Here is a 19,453-nt window from a genome sequence, read left to right on the forward strand (position 1 = left end):
AAGACAGGTATATTCACAGTGCTACCCTTCTCTGCAGTAAGACAGGTATATTCATAGTGCTCCCCTTCTCTACAGTAAGACAGGTATATTCACAGTGCTACCCTTCTCTACAGTAAGACAGGTATATTCACAGTGCTCCCTTTCTCTACAGTAAGACAAGTATATTCACAGTGCTCCCCTTCTCTACAGTAAGACAGGTATAGTCACAGTGCTCCCCTTCTCTATAGTAAGACAGGTATATTCACAGTGCTCCCCTCCTCTACAGTAAGACAGGTATATTCCCTTCTCTACCGTACAGAAATCTGAATTATCTCTTATAATCTGGATGTAATTTGTTTTACTTTCCTACATTCCAACTTTATTTCTGACTTTAACTGTGAACATGCAGCAACACAGTCATGGCCTGGTGGTTAAGGAATTGGTCTTGTGACCGGAGGGTCGTGGGTTCGATTCCAAGACCTGAGGTCATTACTGAGGTGCCCCTGAGCAAGGCCCTTAACCCTCAATTGCTCACTTGTATTAAAAAAAATGAGATAAAAAAATATAAGTCGCTCTGGATAAGGGCGTCTGCCAAATGCCATAAATGTAAATGTAACACAGGACGGAACAAATGCTTCATTTTAACAAAACAATCATGTAGTTATTTAATATATATAGTTATTTAATTTAAAGTTTAAATGTGGCAGTTGCTGGAGTTTTTTAATTGTTTTTAAATTCAACCTCTTTAATATTGGTTGCATGCATGCTATATAACTGTTTAACAAAGGTATTTATTCTTATAATTAATAATGGCCTCTCACTCAGGGAGCTGATGGTAGAAGAGGTCCACCTGGACAGGCTGTGAGTGAGCTTGAATCTTTTTGTTTTGAATCAGTGAATTATTACACATTTAAAATCAATGTGCATGAAATATGCAGATGGTATAAGAAAGTGTCATCTGAAGAAACAACATTGATGTCTCCCAGGGCCCACCTGGAAAGGCTGGAGAAAATGGTCTATCAGGAGAACCTGGAACTGGAGGCCCTAGGGTATTCATCACAGCGTCTCCATCCACGCATGACAATACGATGAATTCATGAAGGGTTTTTATTTTATCATTTTATCATAATGAGATAAGTGTTGCTTTAGTCTTGCAGCTATAAGTTTTGCACTTAGTAGTAGTAGTAGTAGTGAGTAGATCATAAGATTGTCACTAAATGGTAAGCAGTATGCAGTTATGATAATGCAGGTAATTTCATACTTTGTGTAATGTGTTAACATGGTATGGTGTGTGTGGGTGCAAAAAATACGAGGTTTTTTCACATATAGGTTTTATGATAAAAGGAGGATTTATGCATATATGTTTTATTGATAATAGGTTTTACGTATTGAGATTTCATAATAATGGGAAGTTTTATGCATATGGGTTTTATGATAATAGGTTTTACGCATAGAGGTTTTTTAATAGGAGGTTTTACGCATATGTTTTATAATAGGAGGTTTTACACATATAGGTTTTATGATAATATGAGGTTTTATGCATAGAGAATTTATGATAATATGAGGTTTTATGCATAGAGGATTTATGGTAATAGGAGGTTTATGCATATAGGTTTTATGATAATAGGATGTTTTACACATAGACGTTTTATGATAATAGGAGGTTTCATATAAATAGAGGGTTTCATGTGCATAGGAAGTGAGGCAGTACAAAATGTAATGGCTGGAGTCTGGAGCAAATGTGTTCACTTAATCGAACTCTCAAATTATATTTTAATTAAGATTTACGCAACAACATCATGTGTAAGTGTGTGTCAGGGGGGTTTAAAACAGAGTTTTACAGAGCTTGCTCCACATCCCAGACCAGACCATTGTCCCCTGTAGTAAAGCATACTAGCATGTTTTGTTTATGTTTAGTGCAGCTGTTTAAAAGGTAAGGCATGGATACTTTGATTAGCAGAGAATAATCAACACCTTCACAGTTTTTTCCAACTTACACCAGTTCTTCTTCACGTAGCACTTATAACAGTGTTTGCATATCTCCTCATGACTTCATGGTACGTAGAGCAGTGCAGCTACATTACAGAGGTACTTGGAGAGTGCATTTGGTATTATAAATACTATGCTGGTGATACCATTGTGACTTTGGCAGGGCCCTAGTGGACCAATCGGAACACCAGGAATCAGGGGAGACGATGGAAACCCTGGACCGCGAGTAAGAGTTTTATCTCTAATAAATACATATAAATATTCTTATATATGTAAATAAATATAAATATATATAAATAATATATGATGTGGTGATCTAGATCTATAACTAGCATTATTTAATAAGGCCACTTAATGTAGTCAGACATTATCTACAAATGTAGTCTAGTTCTTCATGTAATTTACTCAGTGTAATGAAAAGTGTAAAAAAGAAAATAATTCCAGTTTCTTAATAACTTATTCTTTGTTCTACACTCATAAGTCAAGATACTTTATTTCCATTTATTAGGGTACACACAAGGTTAGGGTATGTAGGAAATGGGTTCGGGTTAAGGTTTGAAAATGTAAAGAGAAATTTCTCTCTTTTCTGGTTTCCATTTAGGGTCGCGGAGGAGCCCAAGGACCACCTGGAGAGAAAGGCAGACGTGGTGCTGTTGGTCGTAAGGTACCAAAACCTCTGATGATTAAACATTCAATGATCAACTGTACATGCCTGCCTATTCATACACACATCTATCTTGCCTGTACTCAAATTTCCACATTCTGAAATGCTGTCTAAATTAATTCACAGGGTGAACCTGGAGACCCTGGACTCAAAGGGGCTGTGGGACCCTCCGGACCTCGAGGAGAACCTGTAAGAGATCAGCACACCCTATATCTCCATAAGCATACATCCCTGACCACACACATGTCCTATATCTCCATATTCATACATCCCTGACCACACGCATGCCCTATATCTCCATATTCATACATCCCTGACCACACACATGCCCTATATCTCCATATTCATACATCCGTGACCATACACATGCCCTATATCTCCATATTCATACATCCATGACCTTACACATGCACATCTCTAGCATCAATTTATTTTTTATTCAAAACATTCCTGCCCACACATATATACAGTGGTTTAAAGTCAAATGTATTTATATAAAGATCATATAGATCAATTACTTCTGGGATAATTTTTGGAAAAAGTTTGTGAGCAGTGAATCTATAAGCCGGTGGAAGATTTTGAGTGTGATATCTGAGGTGTTGGCTCAGCCTCACACCAGACATGTTCCACAGTCCTGCACCTGTTACCCATTAATGACTCATTTACAGTGGGTTAGGGTTAACACCTGTTACCCATTAATGACTCATTTACAGTGGGTTTACAGCTGGACTCTTCTCAGTCATGATGACTTACATATAAATAGTGCATTCCTGTTATTCACTTATTCACTGTGTGCTTCTGCTTCTCTGTGTATGACCCCAGTCATGTTGTCTATAGGAAATGTGTTATGGTTAGGGTTAGTCTTAGTTAGGGTTATGGTTAGGGTTAGCATAGTAGCACCAGCCCTTATGACCTTAGCCTCGCACTCCAGTTTTTACTGGTTAGATTTAATAGTTACAATAGGTCTATTATAATAGGTCTATTATAAAAGGTATTAATACGCCATGTTGTGTATGAAAACATTTTTTATAGGGAGAAGATGGGCGAGATGGATTTGGCGTATCTGGTCCCAAAGGCAGAAGGGTAAACACTTTTTTAATTACAATAGTAATGTACAGTTAAGCAATATTAATGTAAAAGTTGCTACAAAATATATAATAATGTGTTAAAGGCCTGATAAATAAGTGTATTTAATGAAATTCATATACAAATATAAATTACAAAAAATTAATAACATGAATCACATGAATAAAATTCTATCAATTGCAGGGTGATGAAGGTTTCCCTGGATATTCTGGTCCAAAGGTAAGGTCAAACCTGTAACATACTCTCACTGTAATTCATTCATTCTGCTCACCTTATTTACCATTTTAATAAATAATCAGTTTCTGATCACACAACATTACCAATTATCATTCCGGTGGTAAACCAGTCTCAGAATTAGCATGGTAGTGGTTTGTTGCAGGGACAGTGCACATTCAGTAATTATTTCAATGTTAGCCAATTGCTTAATTATTGCCCACAGTCAACTACAGCATGATATGGCCCAGACACAATGGACAAAACTAATATTCTGTAACGTACTGATCAGGCAGACAAGGATCCAAGTGCGGATAATAGCCGCTTTTATTGAAACAGCAATTACGGAGTGATCAAACAGGCGAGTAACTCTGTTCAGGGGGTGTAGTGCAGGAGTGATGTGATCGTAGTCAGGACAGTCCAGGGTCACGCCGATGAGACAGAAGCCAGGAGGTACAAAGGGACTAGGCAGGGGACGAGGTCTAGGAGGAGAGCAGAGGTCGGTACACGGGAGAGCAGTAACACTGAGAAAACGCTTGGTATGTGGCATGGCAACAATACTTCGCAACCCGGAAGAGAGAGGAGGAAGCTTAAATAGTAGCAAAGGGGAGGGGCGATGAGCGACAGGTGAACCGCATCACACGGGTATCATGTGCTGTTCCTGACATATTCAAAAATATCACAGTTAAAAAATGAACAAAAAGATACTAATAGAAAATAAATAAATAAAATAAATAAATAATAATAATAATAATAATAATAATAATAATAATAATAATAATAATAATTATTATTATTATTATTATTATTATTAACAACAACAATAATAACAATAATAACAATAATAATAATAATAACAATAATAATAATAAATAATGGTATGGTTGTTAAGTGTTAAGCCAATCCACACCTCTCAGGCATGGCAGTGTTACTGGAGTTTTAATGTGTGTGATTGTTACTTTTTAATTGAGAGTTCTACTATTTAGAAGTAACCAGCCAAAATTGATATATATATATATGAATTTCCACACAAACAATGCAAAACTCTGAGCTTTTGGTGGTTTCTGTGTTTACACAGGGAGCAGCTGGTGACCATGGTACTAAGGGAAGACCAGGATCAAAGGGGAACCGTGGACAGAGAGTGAGCTTAGTGCCTTATTTATATCCCTGCTGCATAGCTTTGTGTTTGATAATTACATTATATATATATATATATATATATATATATATATATATATATATATATATATATATATATATATATATATATATATATATCATATGTTTTACAGGGTGTTTCGGGTGGTATTGGTAATCCTGGACAGAAGGGAGAAGTTGGCTATCCTGGACCTTATGTAAGTAATGTTCTTGAAATCGGTGAATGTTCTTATTAGTAAGAAACACCATTCCCAGTGGCATCAGCTAGCTGGAAGCATTATGTATTTGTTTTTAAGTTATGTAGGTTTATAAGTTGCAAAGTATTATATTTAAAAAATGCAATCATAACACCTACTTCTGTGTTCACAGCAGGCTCGTGGAACCCATGAACACACTTGTTTGTCTAAAAATGTTATAAAATGAAAGTCTTTAAATGTAAATTTAACTATAACTAGCGATGGAGCATTTGTTCATGGGTAAAATAGCTCTGAAAACAAACTTTCAATTTTAAATTAAAAATAATTTTTTTAATAAAAAACACATTTTTTGTTAGGGTTAGAGTTAGGGTTAGCCCTAACCCTAAAACAAACTACTCTCTGATACCAGATACATTCTTTTGCAGATGAACAAATATACTATACTGTAGATTGACTCTCATTGGGGATGGAATTATATAAGTCTAATCTCCTATCTTCAGTCCTTAGACACAGTTCAGAAACATTCTGTCTGTTTCTGTAAAACGTTAAGCTAAATGTATGTACTTACAAATGTCAAAGCGTCTGTGCATTTAAAAATATTTATGTGAACCTTAACCCTAACCTACCAGCTTACATTTGCTAGCTAGTCTGGTTTTTACCTTACAGGAAGCTTCAGTTACCTAGTTTGGTTTTTACCTTACAGAAAGCTTCAGTTAGCTAGTTTGGTTTTTAGCTTTAGCTTGCATCTCCCTCTAGATCATTCCCAAAATATGTAAAATATATGTATGACTATATATCAGGCAATCCTGCGATCGTGCTTGTTGCATTCCAGTCAGTGTTTATTGGTGTCTTTGCGGTCCTTAAGGCTAGAGTTTGGGGTGTTATGGCAAGGGATGAGTAGTTACTCCATCTTCTTTGTTTGTTTTTGTTTATTTGTTTTAGTCTTAAATGACTGTAACCAGTTAGTGTTTTCTATTTGTCTTTGACCTTTGAGTTTAGTGAATTTGAGGGATTAAAGATCACAGAGATTAACCCAGATTAGAGCTAAATTTGTTTGCTTATTTATTTTGCATTCCAACATCTTGTCTGTTCAAATGATCTGGCATATTCTCACACAGTGACTGCAGCAGTTTCTGAACATCTAAACAGTACCTAAATAACAAACCAAACCAAAGATTACAGGTTATAAAACAAGAACCATAAATCACAAAAAGAAAGGAAAACACATGAGAAACAACATGAGAGAAATTCTCATGTCATTTACACTAAATAACTGTATTATATCTGTACAATTATATCCATGTATACCCCATGCAAATGCAAATCTCAAAGCAATATTGAACTGGGGAATAGAAATCATGCAGATGTTCATAAAATATACATAATGTGTTTAATCTAGGGTTAGAGTTAATCTAGGGCTAAATCTAAACCTAACCCTAACCTCACTAGTAATCAGTACAAAACACTCAAACTGCTGTCAAGTAACATAACAGATGATCTAATTATATAGAACATGTAGACTGTGTATAATACCTCATTGTTGACACGTAGTAAACTAAGAATGCTTCAACTGACACATATTTTCATATAAATGCTGAGATGTAGTAGGGATCAAAGCCGGAGTGGCGGATGGGCCGGCTCATGTCAGTCTCTAGTTTGGGCTGATTGGGAGGGAAAAATATTTTTGGGGCGGATTTGGGCATGAAACTCCCGGGCTGAAAAAGTGTCCCACTCCGGCCCTAGTAGGGATCCTAACCTTTGTGATCTACAGTGTGTAACTGCTACAACTCTATGAAGTTGTGAAGTTTTCTGTCCAGATGTGTCTGTTAGAAAATAATGTTTTTGTGCACATAGGGCCAGAAAGGACCCAGAGGCCCAGGAGTGGTATGTATCTCCTCTCACCACAATGTGGGAATTGTCACATGCTGAATGTTAAATCAATTAGATCAATGTACAAACTTTAAAAAACATTTTCTTTTTAGTCCACAACACAATGTGACCTGGTCACGAAAATCAGGGATAACTGTCGTAAGTGTTTATTTAAAGTCCAATGAAATGTGTGCTGGGGTCACTCCCTACATATCCTAACCCTAACCCTAGCCCTAACTAACCCCAGCCTTAACTAAACCTAGCGCTAACTAACCCTAACCCATTACTTACATGTCTGACATTTGCAGTTTAAATGGCTTTATTTATATTCCATAGTTTAAATGGCTAAATAATCTTTATCATAGTAGGAAACAGATCTGACTGTACATTAATTTTTTTAATAATTTTCCCTTGTAGCTTGCTGTTATGGTAAGTGAACAGTTCTGCATTTATTTCTTACGGAAACTGATTTATTGAATTTGTGTGAGGTGTACTAAGGTTGTTTCTGCCCTCAGGATCTCAGGAGTGTCCGCTCTACCCCACCGAGCTGGCCTTTGCACTAGATGCATCATCTGGTGTAACGCGGGCTGCTTTCAACAATATGAGGGACACTGTGCTTCGCGTGGTACGTGACATCACCATCACGGAAAGCAACTGTCCACGAGGTGCCCGAGTGGCCCTGACACTCTACAACAGCGAGGTGACCACAGAGATCCGCTTTGCTGATGCCCTGAAAAAGCGAGAACTGCTGGAACACCTGCAGGGCCTGCAGACGCTCCAAACAAACAAACAGCGCAGCCTGGAAACAGCAATGAACTTTTTGGCGCAAAACACCTTCAAGCGTGTGCGCAGCGGCTTCCTGGTGCGCAAGGTTGCCGTGTTCTTCGTCAGTGGTCCTTTAAAGATCACACCAGACCTCACCAGTGCAGCGCTGCGCCTCTATGATTCTGGGATTGCAACAGTCTTCCTTCTGGCCCGCGAGGATCGTCAGCTTATTAGGGCATTGCAGGTAGGGGGCAGTAGAGAGATAAACGTTTAAATACTTTAAATACAGAGTTTTTACCTGTTCACCATGAACAGCTTTTATTATATGCTGAAGTAAGCACCGCTTGAAATGACTTCCATTTCTGGTTCACTTCTGATTTTTGCATGTATTTGCATTAAGATACTGAAAATGATATTTCTGTTCAGTCTCTGTTATGAATGTGTTTCAGCTCAATAACACCTCACTGGCGCAGGTGATAGTGCTTCCTTCCCCTGGAAGCAATGAATACAACTCAGCTATCAAGAAGATCATGAACTGCCACATCTGCCTGGGTGAGACTGTATGCATAATTCATTCGACAATGTAAACCAAATGCAACATTATAACAAGCATTATAACATGAAACATAACAAGCTCTAGCTTTCTAATGAGAAAGAAAGGCCATTTATTTTCATAGTGTTTTCAGTTATAGCAGCATGACATACGTAATGAAACGGATTAAACTGAATCCGTTTGGGGAATTTTTTGCAGACTTCTGCAGCCCTGACTCGATATGTGACTACGAGCCTCCTCGAAGAATTCGGGAACGGAGGGCATCCACCACTGACTTGGACATTGACATGGCCTTCATCCTGGACAGCTCCCAAAGCACCTGGCCTGGTGTATTCACTGAGATGAAACGATATGTTGCTTATATGGTGAATCAACTGGAGATTTCAACAGAACCATCCACAAGTACCCATCATGCTAGGGTTGCTTTGGTCCAGCACGCACCCTACGAATATCTGCACAATGGTACAGGCATTCCCATCAGCGTGGGGTTCAGCCTGACAGACAATAAGTCATCACGTGACATTCAGACTTTCCTCTTAGACAAGTTGGCTCAGCTAGAGGGTGACCGTGCTCTGACAGCTGCCCTGACGAGCACCGTTGAGCATGTGTTTGAGAAGGCACCATTGCCCCGCCACCTGAAAGTACTGGTGCTTTTTGTGACTGGGTCAGTGGAAGAGGATGAGGAGGGGCTGATGAAGGCGGCCATCGAGGTCAAATGCAAGGGTTACTTCATCGTAGTGATAGGAGTTGGTAAGCTGTTCACTCCTGGGGATGTGCGCATTCTAGCTCAAGTTGCTAGTGAGCCGTCAGATGTGTTCTACAAGAGCATAGACACTCCCTCAGGTTTCTATGATGACCACCTTCAGATATTTGCTCAGCTTCTACCCAAGTACTTCAGTTGTGAGTCACGACAACCAAACACACTTATATGTATTTATGCAGAATAAGTATGAACATATAATGACTATTCAATTCTTCTGTCTCCTTTGTGCCCCTCAAAATGTAGTAAAGAATGCCTTCTACATGTCCCCTGAAGCATCAAGAAAGTGCCAGTGGTACCAGAGTGACCAGCCTGGAAAAGCCCTCGTCACATCACAACACGTGCATGCGTAAGCCCTATGAGAATGATCCAGATTGAATAGTTATGGATTATTAACATGATTTGTAATATGAAATTAGGGTTAATAGTTATGGATTATTAACATGACTTGTAATTCTCATTTCACCAACTAGAAGAATCTGGGTCTGAAGGGCTAATGTCTTTCATATTCAGTTGTTATTATTATTAAAGCTATTAATTACTATTAATTATTATAGGAAGACAGATAAACACAATGGACAACAAGAGGTTCTTGAGCAAAAACATAAAGGTATGTTTGTTACTGTTTGTGAATTTTATTATTTTTACATAAAACACATTTCATGTGTTTGATATCACAATTTAATTGTATGTACTGTAACCTTAGACAATAGATCAGCATAAAACATGTCAAATAACATTCTATGTGCTGCTGTAAAACAGCATTTATGAATCACACTGGGTTAATAACACAAGAACATTAAGAAAAGACCAAAAATACAATGCAAGTTTTCTTTTAAAGCAGCTTTCATACTCAATGGTAATTCAAAGTGCTTTACATAAGAATAGAAGAAGCTTTTTACAACCCAAGCTCTATCACCTCGGTAAGGGCTTTGCCAGGAAATATAGTAAAGATGTTACCTAATTTATTAGAATTGAAATCGAAATGAAAAATAAGAATTTAAATTAGAAATGTAAAGATGATAAATAAAATAAAGACCTTAAAATTGAGAGAAATTAAAGTATCTATGATATTTATATCCATGATATAGAATGAAAAGTATTAATAGCAATATCTAGCGTTACACAAAAGCCCAGACATACTTTAAACAGTCTATTGCAAGAACTTGTGTAATATCTTCTGACAGCTGGTTCCACTTACAAACAGCATAGTAGCTGATTAGTTCCTAATGAACTACAGTTTCTGCCTGGCTCATAGTTATGCTGCATATCAGATAAATGCACTGGTCCTACACCATGAAGTGATTTATAGACCAGTAATAAAACCTTGTCTAAAACCTTGTGAATTGTGCAGTATACTCGTAGCCAGTGTAGGGGCTGAACAAAGGGGGAGATGTGATCTTTTCTTTTGCTCCTGGTGAGGAGCGACTTACAAAGTGCTTTGAATCTGTTCACAGCATCCTAGATAGTAGCATAGGTAGGCCAGGATACAAGATTCAAGCCAGACTACTACTAAACTACAGGAATCAATGCCATTACCAGTATTACAAATAACCTCAGCCAACAACAGTTAACAAGTAGCAAGGTTAGGTCAAGAAGCTTGGAATTTAACAGAATCTAAGGCAAAAGAAATTAATTGAAAACCTACCTTAACCAATCACAGAATGTTCCAAGCATAACAAAGCTCTCTAATAACAAGAAAGACCAAAAGTGTAGCATACATTTATCAGAATAAATCATGTAGAGCCTCAAAATGATTCAGTGGAGTTTCAAGTGAGAAGGCCAAGAAAAAAGAAACTGAAAATGTTGTATGCATGTGCAGAATCAAATGGAGAGGACCTTCACCTGGTTAATGTGACATCCAGTGGGTTCACATTATACTGGATCAGTGATGATCCAAAAGCCACCTATGAGGTAACTGTGAGACGACTCCAGGACCACAGCTTGGTGTTCCAGAAGAACATCACTGACCTCCACCTCATGCTTCACCACCTGGAGGCCGCCCAAACCTACTTTGTAGTGGTTACTGGCCACAACCATAAAGGACAGACCACCCGAACCTACAAAGGCATCATTACCACAAGTAAGACAATCACTTTAAACATTTAAGGGTTAGAATGATGAATTTCGAATGGACCTCTCACGGTAAAGTGAGTCAACTGATTAGTACATTTTTAAAGAGTATTTCAAAAGGAAAGTGAGTTTCCCCTGTCACCATATTACAATGTAAACGATGAATGATGAGTTAGAGCCTTATCTTTGCTATCTCTGTCTGAAAAGAACCTGACATATGGGGCCAACTGGTTTAAATAGACATCATGTTAGTCATGTTATTCTGATTGAAAAGGCACAAAGCACATTGGTATATTTTTGTCAGATTTGAAATAATTAGTGGGTGAATAAGAGAACTATTACATAACACTGCAAATTCATCCTTTGCTTTATTCTTTGAAGATGTTGTGTATGTGCACATAACACTGGTTGCATTGTGTATGTATACACAACACAACTGAGACTTAAATTTAGATAGTGAATCTACTATAATATCAGACATCTGACTTTTTCAACAGAAGCAGCAGAATTCAAATTTGTTACTGGGGCAGAAGCAACAGGTGTGGTATCAACAGCACCACTGAGTAAGCCAGACATTGGTGAGTAACTGGAGATTCTGGTCGGCGGACTCCCTCTACTGTTTGCCTGTGCTGTTTAATCAGTGGCCTGACATGGATGGATGGTTTAGAATTGCCTGACATGCCCAAATATTTGGTTTGTTCTTCATCAACTTAATAAATCATGAGCAACATGAAACAACCTCATATATTTTACACTGGAATTCTGTTGCACCAAACGTCTGACCAGAATCTAAGTGTAAAAATATTTGTTCTCTTTAAGATGCATTCTTTACAAAAAGACGCTGCACTATTCATGTCTGCAGTGTTTTATTATTATTTAAAATGTGTAAGTTGTGGGGTGATTTAAAGTTAATTAATTAAAAATGAACTTCAGGAAGTAAAACTCTGCTGATTTTCCCTGCAAGAGTTTTGAAGGACCTTTGACCCACTTAAAATATACAGCTGTGTTCTCCCCACTGAGACGTCAGGCATACCAGAGCAGTTTGATCATTCAGAGCAGTTATTCTCTTGTGTGGACTTACCATGTGGTCCCATTCACCCACCTGGACAGGACTATCAAGGAAAAGCTCTAACTTCATATCTACTAATAAACTGTAGCACTAAATGCCTTATCAGGTTTTTTTTTAACAGGTTAAATACATCACCTCAATAACCCTCAAAACAAATGCATGGGCATTGTGATTAGGTTCATATTGGTATGTTGCAGATCATCTGACCTAATGGATCAAATTTCACTGAGACATTTTTGCTTTACCATTAGGCAACTAGGTGAGGTTCTGGAAGTAAACAGAGTAATGTGATATAATGTGTATTCTTTCATCACCTTGACGGTAGTTGCATCAGTATATATTTTATCATTACTCTATTTTCCATTGTATTTTCATGGTCATTGGTTTCATGCTGTCACTTAACAATTAGAAAACATGACAGGGCCTCATATTCAGTCATACAAACATTAAACATCGAATTAAAGGGTTTGTTTCTCCATGAAAAATGGAAATATGTTACTCTTTCAGTATATAACTAACAGTTTGGCTGAAAATACACCATTGTTAAAATGTAGTATTTTAAAGTAATACTAATGTTTAATCAAGCTAACAATCAGGCATTCAGCTAATATTTAAATATTCCAATTAATTTTCATTTTTGTAACCCAGCTGATATCACTAACTCTTTCCAGCCTCTTCATAACTCATCACTTCCTTCTTTTGCATGTTCTAGTTAAAGAGCTTGCAGAGCCCTGCTCGTATGACTATGACAGCGGACTGCCATGCGGAGAATATGAGGCTAAGTGGTACTTTGACAAAAAGAATGGATTCTGTACCCAGTTCTGGTATGGAGGTTGTGGAGGCAATGAAAATAGGTTTGAGACAGAGGCACAGTGTCTCAAGTACTGCATGAATACAGGTAGGGAACCCCCACCCCCTCCACCCCACCCCCACCCCCTAAAAAAACATCAAATGCTTTAGATGCAACTAAGTCACTACCTCACTAACGTCAAGTTTCTGTTCCATTTCCTTGGATGCAGCTGACCTGACAGTGGACTGGGGGGGAGGGGTACCGATGATTCTATCAAAAAAGCAAAACAGGTTTCAAAGGAGCTGATAATGTTTTTCTGACTCTCACAGTGCTGGAGACACAACCAGACCAGAGTGCAGACAACGTCCAATCAGAGGTCCATCCAGCTTTAGGTCCAGGTTAGTCTATCCGGAAACCATAACAGCAGCAGTTACTACAACAATTCGCTGATATCACAGATGGATTAACTGGTGTAACAGTGATCAAATCATTTGTTTAGTGGATGGATTGTCACCCAACACACATAATGATGATTATACACAAGACTACTACATTAGATAGCAAAGTATGCTAATGTGTAAATACTTTGTAGAGTGTTTTCTGAGACCGTGTTATTAGTTTGTCTGCTTACTGGAACAGAACAAGTGATAAAATAACATGAACAGAGAAGGAACTTTCTAGAGGGTTGTATTTTTCATGACACTATGTGATACATTATGTGGTAGCATAAATTATTTATAGCGTTAATTTACCAGCATTTAGGATAATGTATTTAAGGAACTGGCAATAATGCAACAGTTCCTATTTATATTCTTAATCACTTTTTAAAATATGACTGTGGGAAAAATGTAAACAAAGCGTCTTGTAGTGGAAACAAGTGATAAAATATGTGGAATACTTCTCAAGGGGAAATTCCCACAAATCTCAAGTCCATTTGAAAAGCATGAGAAAAGCTTGCCAGAGCCTTGACGTACTAGCCTCTCTGAGTAACTTGCCCTGACGTGCTAGCCTCTCTGAGTAACTAGCCCTGACATACTACCTCTCTGAGTAACTCTCCTGACATGCTAGTCTCTCAGAGTAATTAGCCTTGATGTACTAGCCTCAAACAACCCCCTTAATGCATTAATAGCCCCTTCATGCATAAAGAACCCCTTAATGCATACACAACCCATTCATGTCTACATAGGCCCTTCTAATAGCCAATGTTGATTTCTTTCAGTGTGTAACAGGTGCAGTATGAAATCCTATTATAGCGCAGATGGATTGTCATAGGCATGATGATTCTTTCAATTCAGTTTTAAGGAACTGGGCTTTTCTGTGTTACAATGTCTCCTATCCTATTCACAAACAGCAGCGATCCTCTCAATGGTGGACATCTGTAAAATGCCAAGAGAGGAAGGCACCTGTGCCAAGTTTGTTTTGAAATGGCACTACGACTTCGCCAGCAAGAGTTGCACACGTTTCTGGTACGGAGGCTGTGGTGGCAACCTGAACCGCTTTGACACACAGGAGTTGTGTGAGAAGGCATGCGGAAAAGGAGGTAAGACTTAGAACTTGAATACCTATGTTTTTAGCAAAAAGAGCAATACAAATTACATGCCAATGTGCAATGCAGAAAAAAAATGTATGTTTAAAAAATATATATTTATAAAATGCTCTCTATACATAGATTTGAATTTAGTGAACATGAAAAGTATGAACATTATATTACTGGGAAAAATTAGAGGCAAAACCATAAAAAACACCACATGTTAAAATGTCTTTTAGATGCAGATTCTACACCACAAGAAATATAGTGTTTTGTTCATAAACAAACAAACAAAACTTTAAAGTTCAAACAAAGCGGGAAGCAAAACCAATGCTCTATCACCACTTAGACTCATTTACAACAAAGACTCCATTGCCACTAAGAACTGCTAAGATGGTTTTGCAGGACCCAGGAGAATTTGGCCTTGAAAAGCTTCACTTTAATATTTAACACTAAATACTTTAATATTTAATGTAATATTTATGTATATGTAATATTTAATGTAAACATGTGGGAAACAGGTATTCTTAACAATTATAGGACATTATGAAACTGCCATTGTTCTTACACCCAGTGGTCTGAATGTATCAGTGTCTGTACTAAATCTATTTTTAACATGGCTACACACATGCGGCATGATCCTATTGGAGCAAATGCTGGTTCATTTAAGGACAACAGAGAAATCTGATTCTTGACCACATGAGAGCTGCTCTTTGTAGGAAAAAGTAAAAAAATAAATAAACAAACACTTTTAATGCAGGCTTTGGGCAGATTTATACAGATCTCTGTGGACAGCCATGACATGTTATCGGTCCTTAGGATGAAGTACTCGGAGACTATGATGTCATTTACTTATATGTGCTAATGTATGATTCATGGATTCTGTCTTCTCCTTTAAGTTGGTGAGATGGTCATAAGTAACCACTTATCCCAGTGTGGGTGACCACAGAGGCTGTGTAGTGAGGGGCCATGTAGTGTAATATTTATATTATTTTATTTTTATTTAATAAAAAGGTTCTTAAAGTTCTAAAAGAATGAATAAAACAGTTCTAAAAGTTCTAACAGAATGAGTCAGGCTGCAACTCCCAATATGTTTTCAACATATTGTAGATAAAGCAGAATGATATCAGTGAACTAAATTTTACTTCACTGCATACATTATAGAACTCTAACAGCATAAATGATCAGCACAGTCAAACAGCACAGTCAAGCACAATGTACCTGCCATGGATCTAGATTTGTAGCTATCAGTGTTTTTCAAGTGTCTCATCTCTCCAAAGTCAACAATGTTCCAACTACAGATGGAGGTCATGTATGACTATTTTCAGACTTTAGGAGTGCTTGCTCTTCACATTCTGTGGTGTTTGCTTTTTCAGCAGCACCTATTAAACGAACACCTGTTGCTGCTGCAGTGAGAACCTGAGAGAGACTGAGGACGATCCACAGCACCTCTGTTAATAGGGTTAGGGTTATCCCAACCCAACCTCTGTTAATACTCAGAGGAACAAGCACCAACGCCAAGATGCCTGCACTGGATTCTGCCATGAGAATACTTTGACATTACTTTTCACAAAAGGGGATAAAAGATCACACTTGTTGCTGCATGATATTATTGTACTGGTGCTACATAGGTTGTTTGTTTTTGTATGTGTGGGTGTATGTGTATTATTCGTGTTTGTTTCATGAATTGAGCACAATTCATTGTGTATTAAAATTCCAGGGCAAATAGATTTTTACTGTTTTATATAAAAAGAAAAAAGCCATGAATGCTTGACAAAAGCCTGTCAGTAAATCTGTTATGAAGCCGGGTTGTAACTACAGTAGAAAAGGCATTATTGAAAAGGCACTTCAAATGCTCTCATATTTCCTCTGCTTATTTGCAAAAATTATTTTTCCTTTTTTCCCTTTGGTTCTCTGGTCACATGCTAAACTCGCAGTCCTACTCATAAAAGGGCAAGATGTTTTCACTTAAAGAATCCACACTGATGTTTACAAATTTTTCTGAATCTGGCAGAGTAAAAACTCTAAATAATCACAACTGTCATCTGCTTTGCCACTGAAGATAAGTCAAGATGTCATGCCTTTAAATGAAGTCTGCACCTCTGGAACCACTCGCACGAAGCTAAAACGCTCTGGGACAAAGAACAAAGATGAAAGATAGAATGTATTTAGTTTAAAGATAGAATGTATTTGTCAAGCTTGACTTTTTAGTGGGAATACTGGGTATCTTTCAACTTTGTATTTCAATAGAGAAAACACAAATAAATCTTTTTATTAACCACTGCTCTAAGATGTCTTGATTATTTTACTACAAAATTACATGAAAAAGTGGATGTTTCAGGTTGTATGGGCTGAGGAAACCATAAGCCATCATAGCTTAAGAGAGGATCGGAGTGAGTCTACCCATTACCATATACCGCCTACTCTGTTTAATCACCGTGGAACAAATGTGTCCCACAATTTATGTTGAGGTGAGCTGTAGCAGATGAACACCGTGAGTCATTTGGAGTAAAATTAACTTTCCTGAAAAATCCCTGAGTCTGAAAAAGGTTAAAAAAAAATTTTTTTTTCATTTTATAGTTTTATGCTTCATGCGTAGTTATGAACTGGTGCAAACCTTGAAATCACAATAACTAGTAACCAGATGTGGTCAGATTGTGATTGCAGTGGGGAGGAGGAGGAGAATCTGGGACCTTCCTCTGCTGAGCCAAACCCACAGCCTACATTCCTCTCTGCTACTGTGTCCCACACTGTTCAGTTCCACACTGTTTACTGTCCCACACTGTTTACTGTCCCACACTGTTCACTGTCCCACACTGTTCACTGTCCCACACTGTTCACAGTTCTACACTGTTCACTGTCCCACACTGTTCACTGCAGTGGAATCTGACTAATAACAAATGAAAGAATTAAATGGGCCATATCTGATAATTGTGATTTTCACCCCAATTGAAATTTGTCCTCCTCATTTACCCATCTCTGCAGTAATAACACACACACACACAAGTGATTACTAGGGGGCTGTGGTGCACACGTGCCCAGAGCAGTGTTCATGACTGCCAAAAATACTATTTTACATGCATTTACAATCTGTATTTAATTGGAGAGTATTTTGTAATTAAAGTAGACTTAAGTAAAGAAATTTAAATGTCATTTTTGAGATCGGTCATTTGATATTATGACATCTCTGGGAATAATCTAGGACAAATCCACATCTAATAATTCTAACACTATTTGGATTAAACCCAAATAATCCTAGCAATGTTGGGATTTAACCCTAATAATCCTAGCAATGTTGGGATCTAACCATAATGACCAACACTACTGGGATTTAACCCAAACCCATTTAACCTATTTCCCCATCTTCTATGAGGAACTATTATTATAGTACCACATAAAGATTTTTTTTTTTTCGTATATCATTGATAAAGAAGTTTTCTACTCAAGGAACTACAGGAGAGTGTTTATTACTGCAAAGAAAAACTGAACTTCACTTACAGGTAAGAGAGAAATGCTTTGATATTGTTGTCTTGAAATTAGGCTTGAATATAGGCTTGAAAGCCAACTACCAATTAAGTAAATCAGGTGATGTGCATCTCTGTAATGAGAAAGGGTGTGGTCTAATGACATCAACACCCTATATAAGGTGTGCTTAATTATTAGGCAACTTCTTTTCCTTTGGCAAAATGGGCCAGAAGAGAGGTTTGACAGATCCTGAAAAGTCAAAAATTGTGAGTTGTCTTGCAGAGGGATGCAGCAGTCTTGAAATTGCCAAACTTTTGAAGCGTGATCACCGAACAATCAAGCGTTTCATGGCAAATAGCCAACAGGGTCGCAAGAAGCGTGTTTTTTTTAAAAAGGCACAAAATAACTGCCCATGAAATGAGGAAAATCAATCCGTGAATCTGCCAAGATACAATTTGCCACCAGTTTTGCCATATTTCAGAGCTGCAACGTTACTGGAGTATCAAAAAGCACAAGGTGTGAGATACTCAGGGCCATGGCCAAGGTAAGGAAGGCTGAAAAACGACCACCTTTGAAGAAGAAACAAGGTAAAATGTCAAGACTGGGCCAAGAAATATCTTAAGACTGATTTTTCTAATGTTTTATGAACTGATAAGAGTGACTCTTGAATGGGCTAGATGGATGGGCCCGAGGCTGTATCAGTAAAGGGCAGAGAGCTCCACTCTGACTCGGATGCCAGCAAGGTGGATGTGGGGTACTGCTATGGGATCGTATCAACAAAGATGAACTTGTGGGACCTTTTGGGTTGAAGATGGAGTGAAGCTCAACTCCCAGACCTACTGCCAGTTTCTAGAAGACACCCTCTTCAAGCAGTGGTACAGGAAGAAGTCGGTGTCGTTCAAGAAAAACATGATTTTCATGCAGGACAATGCTCCATCACATGCATCCAAATAGTCCACAGTGTGGCTGGCCAATAAAGGTCTAAAAGTAGAAAAAATAATGACATGGCCCCCTTTTCCACCTGATCTGTACCCATTTTATGTGGTCCCTCATAAAATGTAAGCTCTACAGGGAGGGAAAACAGTACACCTCTCTGAAGTGTCTGGGAGGCTGTGGTTGCTGCTGCACACAATGTTGATTGTAAACAGATCGATCACCTGACAATCAATGGATGGCTTTTGAGTGTCATCGTAAAAAAAAGGTGGTTATATTGGTCACTGATTTGTTTTTGGTTTTGTTTTTGAATGTCAGAAATTTTTATTTCTAAATTCTGTGTTATATTGATTTATAGGGGT

At 37.8% G+C, this 19,453-nt stretch overlaps 1 protein-coding gene across 6 annotated transcripts in view; it reads left to right on the forward strand.

Annotated features, from left to right (window-relative positions):
• col6a3 (collagen, type VI, alpha 3) overlaps window positions 1-16,977 on the forward strand; it is a 100,808-nt gene extending 83,831 nt beyond the window's left edge. For 2 of the 6 annotated variants that reach the window (XM_077002086.1, XM_077002092.1), the window contains 23 exons: window positions 805-840; window positions 966-1,028; window positions 2,132-2,194; window positions 2,570-2,632; window positions 2,759-2,821; window positions 3,665-3,715; window positions 3,902-3,937; window positions 5,010-5,072; window positions 5,224-5,286; window positions 7,141-7,170; window positions 7,269-7,314; window positions 7,573-7,584; window positions 7,671-8,164; window positions 8,370-8,472; window positions 8,672-9,373; window positions 9,480-9,582; window positions 9,791-9,843; window positions 11,056-11,316; window positions 11,804-11,884; window positions 13,088-13,273; window positions 13,495-13,563; window positions 14,517-14,705; window positions 16,070-16,977. In XM_077002086.1, the coding sequence (XP_076858201.1) occupies window positions 805-840; window positions 966-1,028; window positions 2,132-2,194; window positions 2,570-2,632; window positions 2,759-2,821; window positions 3,665-3,715; window positions 3,902-3,937; window positions 5,010-5,072; window positions 5,224-5,286; window positions 7,141-7,170; window positions 7,269-7,314; window positions 7,573-7,584; window positions 7,671-8,164; window positions 8,370-8,472; window positions 8,672-9,373; window positions 9,480-9,582; window positions 9,791-9,843; window positions 11,056-11,316; window positions 11,804-11,884; window positions 13,088-13,273; window positions 13,495-13,563; window positions 14,517-14,705; window positions 16,070-16,116 (2,877 nt within the window). In that variant the 3' untranslated portion in view covers window positions 16,117-16,977. The remainder of the gene's footprint in view (window positions 1-804; window positions 841-965; window positions 1,029-2,131; window positions 2,195-2,569; window positions 2,633-2,758; window positions 2,822-3,664; window positions 3,716-3,901; window positions 3,938-5,009; window positions 5,073-5,223; window positions 5,287-7,140; window positions 7,171-7,268; window positions 7,315-7,572; window positions 7,585-7,670; window positions 8,165-8,369; window positions 8,473-8,671; window positions 9,374-9,479; window positions 9,583-9,790; window positions 9,844-11,055; window positions 11,317-11,803; window positions 11,885-13,087; window positions 13,274-13,494; window positions 13,564-14,516; window positions 14,706-16,069) is intronic. The other 4 variants (XM_077002089.1, XM_077002087.1, XM_077002090.1 and 1 more) reach the window with 4 other exon arrangements.
• Window positions 16,978-19,453: the final 2,476 nt, after the last annotated feature.

This window comes from Brachyhypopomus gauderio, chromosome 4, assembly GCF_052324685.1.
Source record: "Brachyhypopomus gauderio isolate BG-103 chromosome 4, BGAUD_0.2, whole genome shotgun sequence".
Classification (NCBI taxonomy): Eukaryota; Metazoa; Chordata; class Actinopteri; order Gymnotiformes; family Hypopomidae; genus Brachyhypopomus; species Brachyhypopomus gauderio.